At 36.8% G+C, this 17,411-nt stretch overlaps 1 protein-coding gene across 1 annotated transcript in view; it reads right to left on the bottom strand.

Moving 5' to 3' along the window:
* The window catches only part of LOC138126524 (uncharacterized), a 65,756-nt gene that overhangs the window by 31,721 nt on the left and 16,624 nt on the right, over positions 1 to 17,411 (bottom strand). The window contains exons 2-3 of the mRNA XM_069042293.1: positions 12,612 to 14,694; positions 12,082 to 12,561 (exon numbers count right to left, since the gene is read on the bottom strand). Of these exons, the coding sequence (XP_068898394.1) occupies positions 12,082 to 12,561; positions 12,612 to 14,692 (2,561 nt within the window). The 5' untranslated portion in view covers positions 14,693 to 14,694. The remainder of the gene's footprint in view (positions 1 to 12,081; positions 12,562 to 12,611; positions 14,695 to 17,411) is intronic.

Genomic DNA, 17,411 nt, shown 5'->3' with positions numbered 1-17,411 from the left:
GGCAAGGCGACCATACGGCGAGCGTTTTCCTGAAGGAGTCCTTCCGTCTCATTGTACTTTTGTGGAGCTATATCTGCATTTATGTGAGGTTGGTTCTGACTGATTCCAATACGATGGCGTCCCCGATCCTCCATTTAACCCCTCTGGATTTTAATTTTTGGGACCACACGAAAGATTTGATATACGAAGTTGAAATAAATACAAAAGGCCAACTCCAGAAACGCGTAACAGATTCGTAAAAACCCAGAAATGCTGAATTCTGTTTATGAAAATTGGTACCAGCGTACTCAAATGTGCTTAAATGCCAACGGAAGGCACACAGAACATTTATTATAAAATAATTTTTCTAGTCTAGTTTACCTACCTTTCATTAGTTAGTAGATATTCTCAGTTAGAGTTGAAAGTACGAATATGTAAAGTGTAAATAAATTTATTCAATACATTATTTTGGCTATTTAACCACGATTAAGACGATACTTTTATTACACAGTTCTTCCACAATTTTGCACACACTACCTCTACATTTATTTACACATTGAGGAACACCACTTTATTTATTAATTATTACTCATTCATCTCAGTCTACAAAATCAGCTTTTGTACCTAAATAAGCTGGTGAATTAACGCACACAGTGTACACAGCGTTTCAATAAATGTCATTAATTTGATTTAGTTTGTCAGATTTGAGATTTGTCATAAACGATTCAGGTACCTATGTTGCTTAGATACTGTCATCCTTACAAACACCAACAATTAATTCGTGAGTAGGTACGTATTTTTGTGGTCAGCAGCGTCGAATGGGTGTGGATAGGGGTTAATTTATCCCCATTATTTTGGACCTAACGAAGGGGGGTTATTTGGACTTGTTAGATCCTTCTAATGACTCAGAATTTTTTTGGCAGGTTATATCGGGACCACCCTGTATTGGAGGTATTTTTTCGGAAAAAAAAATAGTCAAAATAGTACAGAGTGTTATCAAGAGTCCTGTGGAATTCGAATATATTTGATTTTTGCCGCTTTGTCGCATATTGTGGTACCAAATAGAAAAACAGAGGTTATGTAACTTCATTAATGACAGGTTCTTTGATTTTTACAATAAAAGCAATTAAACTCCTTCGTGAGGCAGCAATCCATACTCCAACCTTTATAGGATGTCATCGGGATTTTTTCCTAACAATTTTCTGACAAGTGGAGAGTAGTACTATGCCGGCCAAAAAATTTTGGCCGTCATTGTCTGTCAATTCAAAAAAAAAAAAATTGTAATCCGTACTTTATTGTCATCATGATTACCGTCTTGATTATGAACGTTATTTTTTGGGTGGTAAATTTCAAAACTCAAAATTATTTTGTCATTTCTACTTCACAGAACGTTTACCTCAGGTAATCTATGTACGATTACTCTAATTTTGTTTATTCATGTCGGATTTTTGGAATATCTGAGATTCAAACAGTTTAAATTGATTGTCAAAATGACAAGAATCGAAAGTGGGGTTACGATTCCTTAAGGTTTATTTACACTTTACTTGAATGTCAAGAAAGTGACGGCCAAAATTTTTTGGCCGCCATAGTACGGTCGGTGGACAAATAAAACTGGGACACTTAAAATTTAATCTATGTAAATCAGACCATTGAATTGTCAATATATTTGTCAGTATCTATAGAATAAGTTAACCTATTTGTGACAAAGCCGTATTTAAACGATGCAAATTTGTAAATTTTGACTTATGTAATTGTCATTTTTGTCCCAGTTTTATTTGTCCATCGACTGTACATCAGTCTGAAGTGATAACTTCCTAAGGGATTTTTTTGAGTTTTGTTCCATTCGTTGGCGTAAATCCTCAACAATTTCGTCATTCACTGGCGGTCTTCCTACAGTTTTACCTTTTTCGATACTTCTAGTTGCCACAAATCTATATCCACAATCCTTCTAACATGTGGAATTAAATTTGCTTCCGCATGTTATCATTTGGAAATTTTCTGAAAAATTCTTCCTTGCAAGCGTTTATTAGAATAAGCCCAGTCTCCATTCTGCAGGGTACCATTTCGGGAATACGACACCACAATGAAGGTGTTTTGCTCTAGCAATAAAACCATTGCGGTTTACTGAAAAGATTGCTTATTACTTACTGTAAACGTACGAAAATAAATGTCGTACCTTCCTACTTCGTAACTAGTTTTTGGTATTCACAGTTCACACTTATGCGAAAAAACGTTTTAGTTTTGATAAAGACTATTGAAGAAAATCACAAGCAAAACAACTAAGATGCCGAACTCACAATTGACGCTAACATTTAATTAATAATTTGACATTTGTCATTTGACATCTAATTTGCCGGCTTCAATGGCTTGACATAGTTGGGCCAAAAAAAATATAGAGCCGCATAATTCCACAGGACTCTTGATATATGTTCTTTTATAGACACATTGTATATTATGTTATGTGGAGCAAAAATGGAGCTTTATGTGCTGCGGCTGGTAGTTTCGCTACCGAAGGCAGTGAGTGTCATAATTTATGGACGTTTGAAGAAAAAATAATTTTAAATGTCCGTCACTTTGATAATAAAGAGTGAACTACATTTGTTTTTTACAATGTGCTGATATTGAAATATCGAAATTCAGTAAAATATCATTATTTCTTATTAAAGAAATTACTTTTTGTAAAAATTTCATTGTAAAGTTGAATTTTTAGTGCCCTGTTTCGGTAATTATAATTAAATCATGTTGACAGCTAACCTAAAATTTATAAATAAAAAATCTTTCTGATTTTTTTCTTTCATTGCAATGTTTTACATTAAAAATAGAATAACTAACTATTATCGAAGTAAATATCAAAGGGCACCCTTTGCTAAACACAAACATGTTTAATTATGTGCCGATTAAACATAAACAAATCTCATTCGTGGCAAAGGACGGGAAATTCAAACTTTCCACTGTTCCAAATGGTTTACTTTTTTCAACGCCTACTCAGCCCAGGTTTCATTTGAACGCACGATATATTGTAGAAATCTTACCCTGACATATAGAAGTAAAATTAAAAATTGTTCGGTATACTTAGTAAATAAAAAACAAACGTTTTTTAAATAATAAAACCTTTATAATAACAGTGTACCTACTACATTCTGTTATTAAAAAGTGAAAAGTGTGGGATATAGATTTGTAAAATTCATTAACATGATTCGGGTTGGAAAATTTAATTACATCAGTACATCGTAAAGCAACGTCAATTAAGACGAATTTAGCAAATTACATTTGGGATAATTATCGCCCGGTTTCAATTAATTAAATTTAGGAAAAAAGATAATGAAACCGGGGCAGTCGCGCCCCCAATTATTGTTCAAAACAAACGCAAACGAAACAAATTTCACAGGCGACTTGGTGCCACCGTTAAAAATACAGCTAATTGGTATAAACGGCCGTTTACGTTAATTATATCCGTAAGTAAGGATCCAACCGATCGCATATTATCGCATCCATATTTCGCATGACGATTATGGTTGTGCGCATTCTGCTCTCGCCGACCGACATTGCCTTTAAAATTTTCGTCGTATAAACATAAATTCTGCATTTAATTTGATTGGATTAAGACGCCTCAAAAAAGATGTGTCTGTAAATCGACGCTAATTTATTGGTAATTATTTTGATACTCGGGGAGAGAAGCTATTACCGTGACTCATGCCTATATAAGACAATGTTTACCGCTCTCTCACAGTTCTCATTATGCATAAGTAGTTTATTAATAATCTGGGTCCGCATCATTTTTATTGGACCCTGGGAATATATTATGTAATAAATAAAGTTTCCAGTTAAATTTTAATCTTACTTTCGTTTTAATTTGGACGTAAAACGCATAAAAGCCGTGACGAGGCTAGAGGACCGACTTTTATGGGGATGGCGTGGAGTTTGCCACTTGTGTCTGGGAAACAATCGTTAAACTTTGGAAGTTTAGTTTTTTCCACTAATTTAATGAATGAACAGCAAAATATTATTCTGTTTGTTTCGCCTCACTTGAAATTTTTAATAAAAATAAATTTCAAAACCAATTCCTTACTTATTTTTACCAGATAAAAATTCTGAAGAGAGATTTGGCAGACAGTAGCAAACACAACGACAGTATAAATTGGACAGTGAGCATTGCTGTCAGTTATTTATTCTTCTTATCTCCTGGTAGGCAAACTGAAAAAAAAATCTACAATTACATTACTGCTGACAACGATAATGAGATGTCCAAAATTTAATATAAAATGTTCTTCACCAAGTGAAATTAATTTTCTATTTTTTATTGATAAATTGAAAAAATGACAACTTGTGTGAACTCTAGTCGAGTGGTTGGTCGAATTGAGTCAAGTGGTCAACTCCGCAGTAGAGTAGCTCGCCTATTCGTCTTTTGCCAATTCGGCAGCGTATTCACCCCATCAACCTACTTGTTCGCTTTTGTGAATGGGATACATTAAAAATAGGCGAGTTGGTTACTGGGGTGAATAATCGTCCTAGTTGCCTATTTTACTCGACCAATGTAAACTAAACTAATAGGTACTCGTACGTTTCTTTAACGTTCATTTTAAATTTCAGCTTTCTTTTGGATCACTCAGAGGGTAATCTACTATTGTTGTCCTACAGATTTTTTCCAATCATCTTTAATATTATCAGAAGATAGACCACCAAGACTAGATAGTATTTACTTTAAGCAGTCACTCCTACACTAATATCAAAATCTTTACCTATCATCCCTTGGAGGAGCATTGTAATTAATAATTATTATCATCTTAATTCTAACTCATATTTAAAGGTTTAGCCTTTGAAACCTTAGGCCCTTGGTGCAAAGAAACCATCGATTTCATTAATGTCATGGGAAACCGACTTATCGCGGAATCAGGCGATTCAAAATCGAAGAAATTCCTTTTTGAGAGGATTTCCTTTGCCATTCAACGTGGAAACGCTGCAAGCATTCGGGGCACTTTTCCAGATTCCGCATTATTATCGGATATTTTTGCATTGTAAATAAAAAATGTTATGTAATTATGTTATTATATTGCCAACTTTGGTTATTTTACTCGTAGATTAGTAATGAAGCTCAAATGTTTCTCTTTTTCAAAATTTCTGATTTGAGAGACTCTTCTACATCGTTCTACGTGGTTTTCAAAAAAATGTCAAAATTAATTCCTTCCTCATTTTTCAACACGAAAATATAAGTCTTCCTGGGCAGTTGTCTTAGTGAATTTAATGATAATATAAATCAAAAAATAAGTGATGCTGAAGCTATTTTTTTATACAGATTTGGAGAAATGAATTTAAAATGTCATCCTTCGTTGACAGTAATCACAAGGGTTAAGCATTTTCTTATTAGATTATTGTTAACCTTGTTCTGTTTGCTTATTACTTGATACCAGATACTTTGTCCTTAAATTCAAAAGAAAATAATAGAAAACATATTTTCAGAGTGTGTAGTTCTAGATATAGATCTTAATTAACCTCCGTTGTCTCATGTAAAATTATGAGAACCATTTTTCCTAAAGTTAAAGCTTATTCTGACAATTACGGAACCTAATGTAACGCTTTTATTCTGGAATGATCAATGTCACATTCAATCAAAAATTATTTCCTTTTCTTCTGAGGTATAGTTCTGATTTATAATATCTTTCCTGGTCAACTTTCAACATTGACCTCCAAGTGTCTTCATCAATACATATTAAAATATTTGCCCACATTTTTCGTTCAAAAAATTCTCCATGAAAATTTTCAATTTACGAGTACCTCTAATAGTACACTAGAAGATGAATCATTGAGACTGGATAATTTCCACTTTCCACTTAGTAAGAATATGACGTCTCTCTTACGTTTTCGTTTTGTTTTTAATTTCAGTGATTGCTCCTCAAAATCACCTATAAGCCTTCTTTTGTCTTGAGTGTGGTTTGATGGATGAACATCGTACAATTGCTTTATTTTGAAATTACTGTAGTTACCCAGAGAAGGCTATATCTACGGTAAAAAATAATAAGACTTCTTGGGCAAGCAAGTTTCCATTGCTTTCAGAACGTGGCGGCAAAATCTTTGCTGTATAAATGATTTTTGCTTCTGGAAAAAATGTAATTAATTTAGTCTTGTAATGGATTCCACTGAATCAGAGAACCCCTCCTCTAGTTGAGTACAGTGAGTGTCTTCAGGTGAGTTTGCCGTCGTAATTGTGATGTTTAGATCAACGTTGAGATTATTCTCTTTTGTCTGTTGATGTTATCAACTGCTTGCTTCTAATAGCTCAAACTAACCTTCTCTACAACCAAGTTTCAGTTGATAGCCTGATATCCACAAGAAAGTGAATAAAATAAATAGTCAAATTTCAGGGGAAGGAGTTCGTTAGATTTGCACAAGTTCATCAGTATCTTATGGTGTGCGTTTTGTGATAATAACCGAAGAACACTGGACACTATAGTCGTTGTAAACTTCTTACCATTTGTCGAGGAACAATCGTCGAACTTTGCAAGTTTAGTTTTTTACATAAATTCAACGAATGTGGAGTAATATGTTATTCTGGTTGTTTCGTACCAGTTGAAATTTTAAATAAATTCCAAAACCAATCTGTAACTTATTTTCCTAGATAAAAATTCAGAGAAGCGACTTGGCAGACAGTAGCGAACACAATGGCAGTATAAATCGGACAGTGAGCATTTGCGCCAGTTATTTATGTCTCATATTTCGTACTAAACGTGCTGTAATTAGAGAATTGTGGTGTGCGTGAAATATAGGTGAAGGGTTGGGGATGTTTATGGGTGCTGTGACTGCATTGCCTCGGGGTGCACGAGATAGTGGGATGGTGGCGGCGAACTCGGCACACCACCCCCGCCAACAACGCGAGAGCCTTAATTAGATTGCAGCTCAAAAATTATGTGCTAATAATGTGTATGAAGACATTGCTTTTTCTTTAATTGGCTCTCTTATATTCCGGGACGACTACCGGAAGGGTTGTAAAATCTTGTTAGAACAGTCGCAGTAGGTAATGATGGTTTTGTTGAAGGCACAACCACATTGGTGCACGAACGTAATTAAAATATATTGCAGTCGTCCTATCGAATAAAGTGCCCTTCTAGTTTTGCTTCTGATCTCTGGAACCTGACATCAACTTCTATTTCACCCGTTTAAAAGAAAAAAAAATCGCCCAACAATATTTTAGCAAATAAATTAGACAAAACAAAAAACATAAACGTGCCCAAAACCGCGTGATTTGTAAATCTAATTTGGTAATTTACATAACATATCTATTATTAATAATTATTTAAATTTAAATCTTTTGACTTATGATTTAGACCCAGCATGAAATATTGCTTAAAAAATTAACATCATATACAGTGTGATTTATTTGGAAGACGAAAGATGTATTTTTTATATTGCCCATAGAAGTCGTCTTTAATTAGGTTTCATGAATTTTTTTGTAAAGTGATTAGAAAACGTTGAAATTTATGTTACACTAAAATCATACCACTATTGTAGAAAAACATATAAACATGACATTAGTATACTTATACTGTAAATAACTATTTGAAGCAAATCGAAGATGAAACACTTTGCATGTCAAAATATTTGTACAAATAACTATTTTTTAAAAAAGTGCCACTTTCATTACGATATCCAAAAAAACATTTTCTGTGTTGAAAAAATTGATATATTCAGATTTCGTTAGCTTGTTAAGGTAGTTAATATGAATATGTTTGATCTCGAATTATCAAATAGTCACTTCTGATATTATAAAAAAAAAAATCCATTTCGTCAGTTCAAAAGGAAGAACATGATAAACAGGTTTTTATACAATCTCAACTCCACAGAAAGCCAGACGTTAACGAAGAAATGGAAGAAAATCTGAAACGACATACGTTGAAAATCAGAAAGCTCACCTCTTCCTTCACAGAACAAACGAGTTTCGACAAGTTCCAGAAAACGGAAGGAGTGGATTGGATGTACAGGGTTATCCTAAATGATTGTAGTCGAAGCAAGCCATGCCCATGTTACGACTTTTTTGCCGCTTTCATGTGAACTGTCAATTTTTGTCGCTGTCACTGTCATTTTTTAGGTGAAAAGTGCGGTGATGAGGATTTTATTTAATATTTTTAAATTAACGATTGAATCCAAAAATATTGAGTTGTTTTGCGACCAATTCTAAAAATATTGAGTTATTTTGCATCCATTTTAACTCCTGTGTGTAAACGGTGTATACTCACTTATTCACATAATTTTGATGTTTTTTATACGGAGCGGCAACCATAAATTTTATATTCAGTTTTCAAGCCTGCTTGGACTACAATCATTTAGAAAAACCCTGTATAATTCACATAGGTGACCTCTATACCTTGCAATTAGTAAATTCACCTGGGATTGTAGATATGAACAGAATGAAAGTTTTTAACGAGGAAGAAGTGAGTATTTTGTCTGACAACCTACTACTCGTAGGCGTACTTATGTTAGTACCATATAAAAACCTAAAATATTGTTATATAGAAGTATCGGTGGCAAACTATTCAGTCAATTAAGAAGACTTTTTACTTCTGTTATATGCTATAGTAGGTGACACCTATGTTGCACTACTCTTTGTCGCCAAGAAAAATTCACCTCCTAATGAAAGGAGGTCCTGCAAGGGTGTCTTATGTCGTGTCTGAATCTGTGTGAGCAAATGAGGACATATTGTATAAATTGATCCAATTCACGAAGGATTATACATTTTCCAGTCAAAGATTCTGCTTCTATTGGACAATCAGTTGACAAATTAACAAATATTGCATTGTACAGTTGTATGTGACGAAATTCTTTTGAAAAAGCTTGCAAACAATAGCTACAATAACTGTAGTGTTAAATGGTTCTAAAAGTATGAGAATCGTTTCTTTTAATGCAAATGGATGAAAATGTCCCTCTGTAGGTAAGACAGAGGCAAGAGCCTTCTCCGCAAAGGCCTTCTGGAAACTGTCTATTAACTTCTACTCAGAAAAAAATCGTCAATATACTGTTCAGCAGTGACGACATTCTTTTCTTAGAGAAAAACATCTGGCATAACCCACGGAAGCGACCTGAATCCTAACAACAGTGGTCAAATAGATTTGAGAAAATACAGTCATTTAAATTATTGTCCCATCGCAGTAGGCGTTGCGCGTTGGTGACGTAGTTGAATGCGCCGCAAGCTTCATAACATGAGTGAGACTAGTATCGCCGATAGGTGGCGTTACCGACGGTAGTGTAAATCTGTCTATTAGTTTGTCTAACGTTGCGAGGCTGGCGGCACATCCAAAATTTGTGTGGGTTTTCAACGCCAACTGCGATGGGACAATCATTTATTATGAATGACCTTGTACTTCCTCTTAGAAAAACTCCGGATATTGTAAGTGTAAAATGAGGTCAGGATTAAAGATAAAGGAAGAAAAGGATCATCATGAAAGCAACAGTTAAAAACAGTTAATTTCAAAATTATAGAATACACTTCAAAAAAACAAGAAGTCGATTTACTACAGTTTTCTCCACATGTAAAGATGCCTTTTTGAAGATATTTTTTATATAGGTTAGGTAAGTTTGACAACATAAAATATCGCTGATACTGTAAAGCACCATAATATTGTCTGTTTTATCCTCCACACGGTGCTCTTCGCGATGTTATAACATAATACTGGGCTACCCTCCGGATTCTAATTTGGAAAGAATGAGCACTTTCGCGTTTTCGGTTAGATTAGGCATTTTATTTGTCAAAATTGACATTGATCATTGACAAAAAAATGTAAGTGCATTTTACACTGTGAAAAATTAGGTGTACTCTATAATTTTGAAATTAATTGTACTTGTGAAAAGTGGTACCACAAAAGTGCACAAATATGTAATCCAAGGCAAAATTTACATTTGGCACCTGTTCCTTCATTAATTACATTTTTTCTCCTTATTTGCAACATTTGTGTACTTTAATTTTTTTAATATAACGGATATGTATATTTCAAGATAGCTCTTTTCAATCTTCAAATTGAGATCCTTTATTTGACCTGATGTACAAAATTGCTCCACTGCTTGTCCGGTGTTACCCGCAATCTGAGGAAATAGTAATTCCAATGTATACTTGAAATGTTTCTGTGTCTCAAGATGTCTCGAAACGAAGATAACATTTGTATTAGTGTACGGAACACCGGATTATCTTTCATTAGATATCCAGAATTTCGTAAAATTCAATTTTCTGATATTGTGCTTTGACAAAGACTAATTTCAAAAACTGTTTGTTGCTTTGTATACTACTGTAGATCCATCAACCACTACAACATCATCATGGTTGAAATTATAATAAAAAAAATAAACAGAATCATTAAAATTTCTTCTAATAGTAGATTATGTCATTAAGAGTAGAAGTGCGTCTTTTTGTGCTAAGCCCCGAGATTGAAGACCGAGAGGAAGTGGAGGTCAGCAACTGGGTGAAGCACAAAAAGACGTACTCTGAATGATACATATATACTATTTTATCTTCAAGCGCATCACAAAAAAAATGGACATTAATTCTTTTTTTTGCTACAGTTACAGTAAAATGATAATTTTCAAACTTACAATATTCAAATTTTAAGGCATCAGTAATTCCTAGTTCTCTTGTTGCAATATTATTAGCATTTAAAGGTTCAATAATGTTAGTAAAGTCTACTAAAGACTAAAGTTTACTTTTTAACGTTGAACGGCCATCTTGCTATTTTTGATTTTGTAATTAAGAGCTGATGTTTATTAGGAGTAAATTCTAAGGTGAAATTTCTTGCTTAGACAAATTTAGCTCGAATTTAACTATATTTTGATGACATACTCATACATATGTAATGCGCAAATTAAGCTAGATTTTTTATAATTTGTGCATATGTAATTTGAAAACAAATCAAACATAATTTTCCTATGGCGATAATATTGCCATCTACATTTTTCTATAAAAATCGCAGATAAAAATATGTTTTTCAAAGTTCAGATACTTAAAACCTTTTTAGAGTATAAAACTTCTTGTTCGTCAGTGCTAAATGCAAGTCACTCCATTTGTTAACAAATCCAAGACACTAATCTGGTCTAGGGCCTATAAATTTTAATAAAAAACTAATTAAAACAGTTACAATTTAAAATTAGTTCTGCTTCAGCCCTCAAGCCATTTAAACCCTTAAGTTGATGCATTTTACCGATGTAATCGCCATAAATCTTTTCAAGTCAAAATTGTCTGCAAAGTTTATGGCCTTACCGAAGAAATTGTTTTCGGCAGGACATCAGATGCGTCATGTCAAAGTATTAAAATAACGATATAATTTTTCAGTTCTCTTTAGTAGACAATTTGCATGAATTAAGTATAAACAATGGGAAGAAAAGGGAAGTGAATTTTTGTGAGATCGTTTACACGCGCAGTGGCGTCCGTGCTACCACACCGTCCCCAGAAAAGCAAAGCCGTTGTCAGGTCGGCACCTGTGCAGGGCCATTTCGCACGCATTAGCGACCACGAGGACACGCCGTGACATAGCCATGATTTGCAGCCGACCGTTTATAAATGCTTCCCCATAAAACAGGCCCCACGTCCTCCTTATCATCGACCTAGACCAGAACGAGAACGTCATCCCTTCGCCGAGCATCCACACGTCTTCGACGGGTGCCCTAAGTAGACATTTGCCTAACGTATTATCTCATAATTCCCCGAGTTGTGTTTAAGTTGCGCGCCGCCGGACTCGCCCTTTGATATATAGAGGGAGCCACGGTCTAATGTGTACTTAAGTTATTTACTGGCAGATGGGGGTCGTCTCATTCGGGGGAAAACCCGAGATTTATACACCGGGAAAAGTTTCAGTTTCCAGTCATATTGTTTATCCATTAGCGCAGCAGGGAACTCGTCGGCTCTCGATGGCAACATAACCCAATATATTAGACGAACGAACAGATTTCTTTACTATATAGTTGGCGATTTGTTTATTCACTCTGAAATTGTCCTGACGCATCCTCAACAACTTGTTGAAAGCACCATAAATTACAGAACAATGATAGCTCCACTTTATGTGCACCGTAACTGCACTTTTAAGTTATTATCCTCAAGCTTACCACCTTCAAGCACCTACTCCTACTTACTTTTTTTTGAAGCTCGCCCCGCAAGTCGAACAAAGGAAAGGACGATCTCCGCAAACTTCACTCTTCTTCTCTGTCCGCTTCTGTTTTTTCTCTTTTTTTCTCTCGTGGTTTCGCACGTGTAGCATCCAGTTATTCTTCCTTACAAAACCTTTGCTACAAATCGAGCAAACGAAAGGTCTCTCTTTTGTGTGCAACCTCAAATGCGGCTGCAACGAAGCTTTAACGAAGAATTTGTCACAAAGAGGACACTTGTACTGCGCTACAGGTTTCTTCTTCGAATCACTTTCCACAGGCAATATCATCAGCGGTTCTGTGTGAAGTACCTTGTGGAACAGAAGTTCTGAGGTGGAGTCCGAAGAGAAGGGACACTTGTCACAAGAATTGGCACCGTTGAAGTTTTCCTCGTAAGAACACGATTTGTTGCGCAAATGTACAGTGAGCTCTTGCGGCAGAGTAAAAGTAGCACCACAGTGAACACATCTGCAAGAAATCAAAACTAACCCGTGACTGATACAACGGAGAAAACGTACCTCGGACTGAATTCTTTGTGCTTGCTCCCGAGATGCTCTTTCAGTTCTTGCAAGTTCCGGAAAGTCTCAGTGCAATAGTCACATTTTCGTTCAACACTTCTCGTGGCAAGAATTTTGTATCTATGTTCGGATGTATTTCTATGAACTCTGGCCTCTTCCTTGTTAAGGAAGTTCTTGTCGCAAATTGTACAAATGAAAACCGTGTCTCCATGAACCGTTTGCTTGTGTCGTTTTAGAGAAATGTTGGATCTAAAGACTTGTTGACAAGTCAAGCAAATAAAATTGTTCAGATTTGAAATTAAATTTTCAGACTTGTGTCCTTCAGTGTGGCAGTGCCTCATCAAAGCAACATTTAAGAGAAATTCTTCGTTGCATTCCTCACACTTGACTGGATTAATTTTTTTGATAATGATTGGTACAGATCTGTTAATAACAGAAACCACAACTTCATGTTCTTCTGAAATTAGATGGTTGTACATGACTCCACTATCTGTATCTTTGAATTTGCACAGCGAACACCAGTAGTACCCATCACGTGATTCCGTTTTAGACAAATGATAGTCGGACAGCCAATGTTGCAGAAAATCTTTGTGATGGTTGAAATAAAATTTACAAATGCCACACTGAAACGGACTTTGGAGAATGATCTCAAAAATATTTTCGAGAACCATATTTTGAGCAACTAGAGTTGAGATGTCACCCTTTCGACAATGATAATGCGAGATCAAATGTTTTCCCATCAGATTCCTGTTAACTTTGGAGTTGCATACTTGGCATTTGACGAAAATCTTCTTTCTCTTGCGTTTCTTGACATCGACGGTTTTTGAATCTTCATCAGGTAAGATCGATTCATGATTGATTTTCTTCTTGTTGCGCTTTTCCGCAGTCAGTCCTAAATTATCATCAAAATCCTTGTCATGCAAAGTTCTTTTAAAGTGTAGTTCTGACTTGAGATGTCTCTCGTAGACCACTTTCGAGGCCAATCTGCGGTTGCAAGGTCTGCACCAATACTGAACGGTACCGCTAGATTTTCGAAACGGGGAATCGTCTGTGATTTTGGTTGCGTTCTTCTTAATTTCTTCAGGTATCCATTTACCTTTGGTATAACTAGGCGAAGGACCATCGAGACTAGCAGGTTTCCACTTTCCGCTACTATATGGAGGTGGTACATTATCGCTGTCTTTCTTTGTTTTCGCTTTTAATTTTACTGGATCTTCCTTGGGTTCGTCCTCAGGTTTCCATTTACCCTTAGTGTGGTTTGATGGAGGAACGTCATACTCGTGTCTCGCTTTCGACTGACTCCACTTACTCCCAGTGAAAGTTGGAGGAGGAAAGTCGTAAGTATCTTTGGGCGAGAGTGGATACGAAGGTTTCCATTTGCCTTTGGTATGTGAGGGTGGAGGTGACGCTCTCTTCGTAGACGGTTTCCATTTCCCTCCCGTATACGTCGGTGGAGGAACACTCCAGTCTTGTGGACGATTCCACTGAATAGGAGATGACGGTTTCCACTTTCCTCCGGTATGATTTCTTGGTGGTGCGTCGTGATTGTCATCTTCAGACGATTCATCGACGTCGAAATCGTAGTCTTCGGAGTCAACGTCGCTCTCTTCGTAGACCCCAATCTTGGGAGGATCTTCCTTGCGTCTTTCTAGGTTATCCACGGCTTTTATCAGTTTCGACTGATTGTCACCATAACCTAGCTTCAGTTGATGACCTCCAATCCACACGTTCTTGCCTGATTTTGACTGTGGTATCTCTTGGTTGTCTTTCTGCGGAGTTGAAGCTTGAATAGCAGCTGTGGTTTTGCTTCTGGTTAAGATTCCGCTAAAGTTCTTGCCGGAACTGGAGGGAGCCAGTTTCTTGGTGCTGCTTTGCAATTCAAGTGACGAGAAGAAATCGTCAGCTTTGAGATTGAAAGAGTCATCAGGTGGTAGGAGTTGACTGGGTAGGGGAGATTTAGGTAGATCGACGACATTCTTGGAGCAGCCTGTTTTGCGATGGTTGACGTAGTTGTCGAGTCCGAGGATGGTGGAGTGACACTTGAGACAGAAGTGTGTGTCGTCGTCGTAGTCCGCTATCATATCTGCAAGCAAAAAGATTGATTTTTGTGGGATGTGTTGTGAATAAATCTGTAGAAATGGCGTGACTGCATGCAGTAGTTCTTCGTAATTGCTGAGACAACTATGTCTGGTTTAGATCAGGTACGTCAACGTATGAATGCTCGCCTGTTACAATAAATAACGTGATGGATGCCCTCGGGAAGGGTCTCGAGACATGCAAATAAAATCCAGAAGTGGGATCGAACGAGACCAGTGTACGGTGCGAACTAGCATTATAAATAATAATTAAGTAGGAGAGAAACGGTGGCGGCGCTGAAGGGTTAGCCGAGGTGGCGGCGGATCGATGGGGAAGCAGTTATTCGGACGACAGCCCCAACATAACTGCCTCCAGAGAGGCTCGTCACTGACACGTCACCATTTGATTAAAAGGTTTGCACGGTGAGATCATCGACACACCTTCGACAAGATGGATGTGATCGAGTTCAGCGCTGTTCTTCGTGGAAGTTGAGAGGAGACGATAAGATATTTGCATAAAATGTCAATCGTACGTCCGCGACTTGCAACATCGCAATCCAGAGACCCGAAACTTGACGGCGACCGAGTAATAGCTTCAGTCTGAACTTGTTATGACGCTCTCCGTGATAGGAATGTCTCATAGCTGGAGCTGACTTCGGGATGGGAGTCTTAAATGAATGCAGAACTTGCATGTATGAGATGATGGGAGAGAAACGTAAAGTTTGGATTAATAATTGATTAACAGCATGTGAGGCGCTGCTACGAACGGTTTTTATTAACTCGTCGAAAGCGAAGAGGAATGAATATACAACGGATCTTGCTCGAAACCGGAAAACACGACTCCCCAAATTATTACATACCTACGAGTATACTCTGTTTCTGAGCCCGATGCCGCTAAACCATAAAACGACCGAGGCGCTGACAGATTCCAGTGCGTCCAAAACATATAATGAATAATTAATTATAAGCAGTCTAAGCAATTATACTGGTATTAAAATGTTACATTGAACTTTTTGGATTTCCTGCTCTAAAGTACTATCCCATCTTCCAAACATCATGTTTTCTCACTCTTACCACCGCACACAGCTTTCAGAACGAGGATGCCCAATTTGTTAAAGTGAGCCCACAAAAGAAATTTGTATCTACGTGTATTAAGCGGCGATTATTATTGATTTGTGACAACCCTGTTTACGACTTACCGGCATCGAACTCAGAAACGGAGTATAGTTTCCTGAATAGAAAAATTTAGGCTGCTGTAAAATCTAAAGTTTTTTAACTCTATCGTGGTCACTCGAATACTGGAACTTTTCTTAATTATTTAAATCATTACTCGCAAAAAAATTGTTGCTTTCTTTATACGAGTACTCATACCAGTAACAGAATGTACATTGTACAGGGTGAGCGAAACTCGATGTCTCAGTTCTATTAAAAGAAAAGGAAAGACGATAGAAAAAAATCTGAAAAGAGGTTCTTAAATGGCATTGAAGTAATGACGTCATCGATTTTTTTTCCCCAGAAACATACCTATATTTTAGCATATTTAAAAAGAGCTAATTTTTCTGAACAAATTTTGTTAAGAAAAAAATTTCCTATCTTGTTTAAATAGTGACGATTGCGAATTTTTGATAACACATTTTTTTACAAATTTGCTTATAATTTTTTAACGGAAAAAGATAGCAGATAGTTTCGCTCACCCTGGTCATAGTAACGGAAAAATGTTTCCAAACTGGGTTACCATCAAACCTGCAAGAATGGTGTTTTTGGAAAAGTAGGTTTAAGTGATGTATTCGCAAAATACTAAAGGTTTCGGATTCTCTCATGAGCTGTGACCTTGGAAATATCTGCGCGAAGACTAACTAACTAACGTAACGAATGACGATGTTTTCCGGTCGGTTAGTAGCGCATACTTGAGACCGATATTGGTCGTTTGCGCAGATATGACTCATAGCCCATGAGAGAATCCAACACATATACTGCCAACCGAGTATTTATTCAATTTTTTATGTTACTAAGATAAAAGATAGAATCAGGTGATCTCGGACCCTGTTGATCGCTTCTACAAGCCGAAACTTTCCTGTCCACCCTTCACGAATCGATGCCCTCGAACGTTCCACTTCTACAAAGAAGTTTTTTCAGGAGCAATGACAGGTTGTGGCTTACCATTCCGACTGGCAAGAAAGTTTCCGTTGTTATGTATCAGGTCCGTTAGTTAAGAGTAATAAATCAATTGCGGATATGAGTGATGACAAACAAGCTAAAGTAATCCTCTAATTCGTGTGGAATGAGATGAGGTGATGTTTTTGCGAGGAACATCGCTGTCCACAGGGATGATGGATCCATTACTTTAGGTCGTCAGAGTGCGGCGGACCTGCAGACTAGAAAGCTACAGAACTGGCCGCTAATTATTGTGAAGTTACCGCCCGTCTAATTGAAGATGATTGAACGGACGGCTTGCGCTACACCAGGCCTAGATTGCAGCGGCGACGAAGAGGACTTCCAGGAGACTCTCGCCTCTTCAACGCATCGAGAGATCCATCATCGTCCTGAGAGGGCGTCCTCGGGGCATCAATCTATGTTTAAATTACAGGTGCGGAGCGCCAAGTTGCGAGAAGACTCTATTTGCAGAAAATTTCTGCCAGAACCACTCAAAGTTCGTTAAACCGCCAGATTTCGCGAATACACTGCTTAATTAAAAAAAGTGGGAGGACTGGTCTCGTAATTTCAC

The sequence above is a fragment of the Tenebrio molitor genome, chromosome 3 (genome assembly GCF_963966145.1).
Source record: "Tenebrio molitor chromosome 3, icTenMoli1.1, whole genome shotgun sequence".
NCBI lineage: Eukaryota > Metazoa > Arthropoda > Insecta > Coleoptera > Tenebrionidae > Tenebrio > Tenebrio molitor.
The sequence above is the reverse complement of the archived record's forward strand: the minus strand, read 5'-3'. Positions and strand labels throughout refer to the sequence as shown.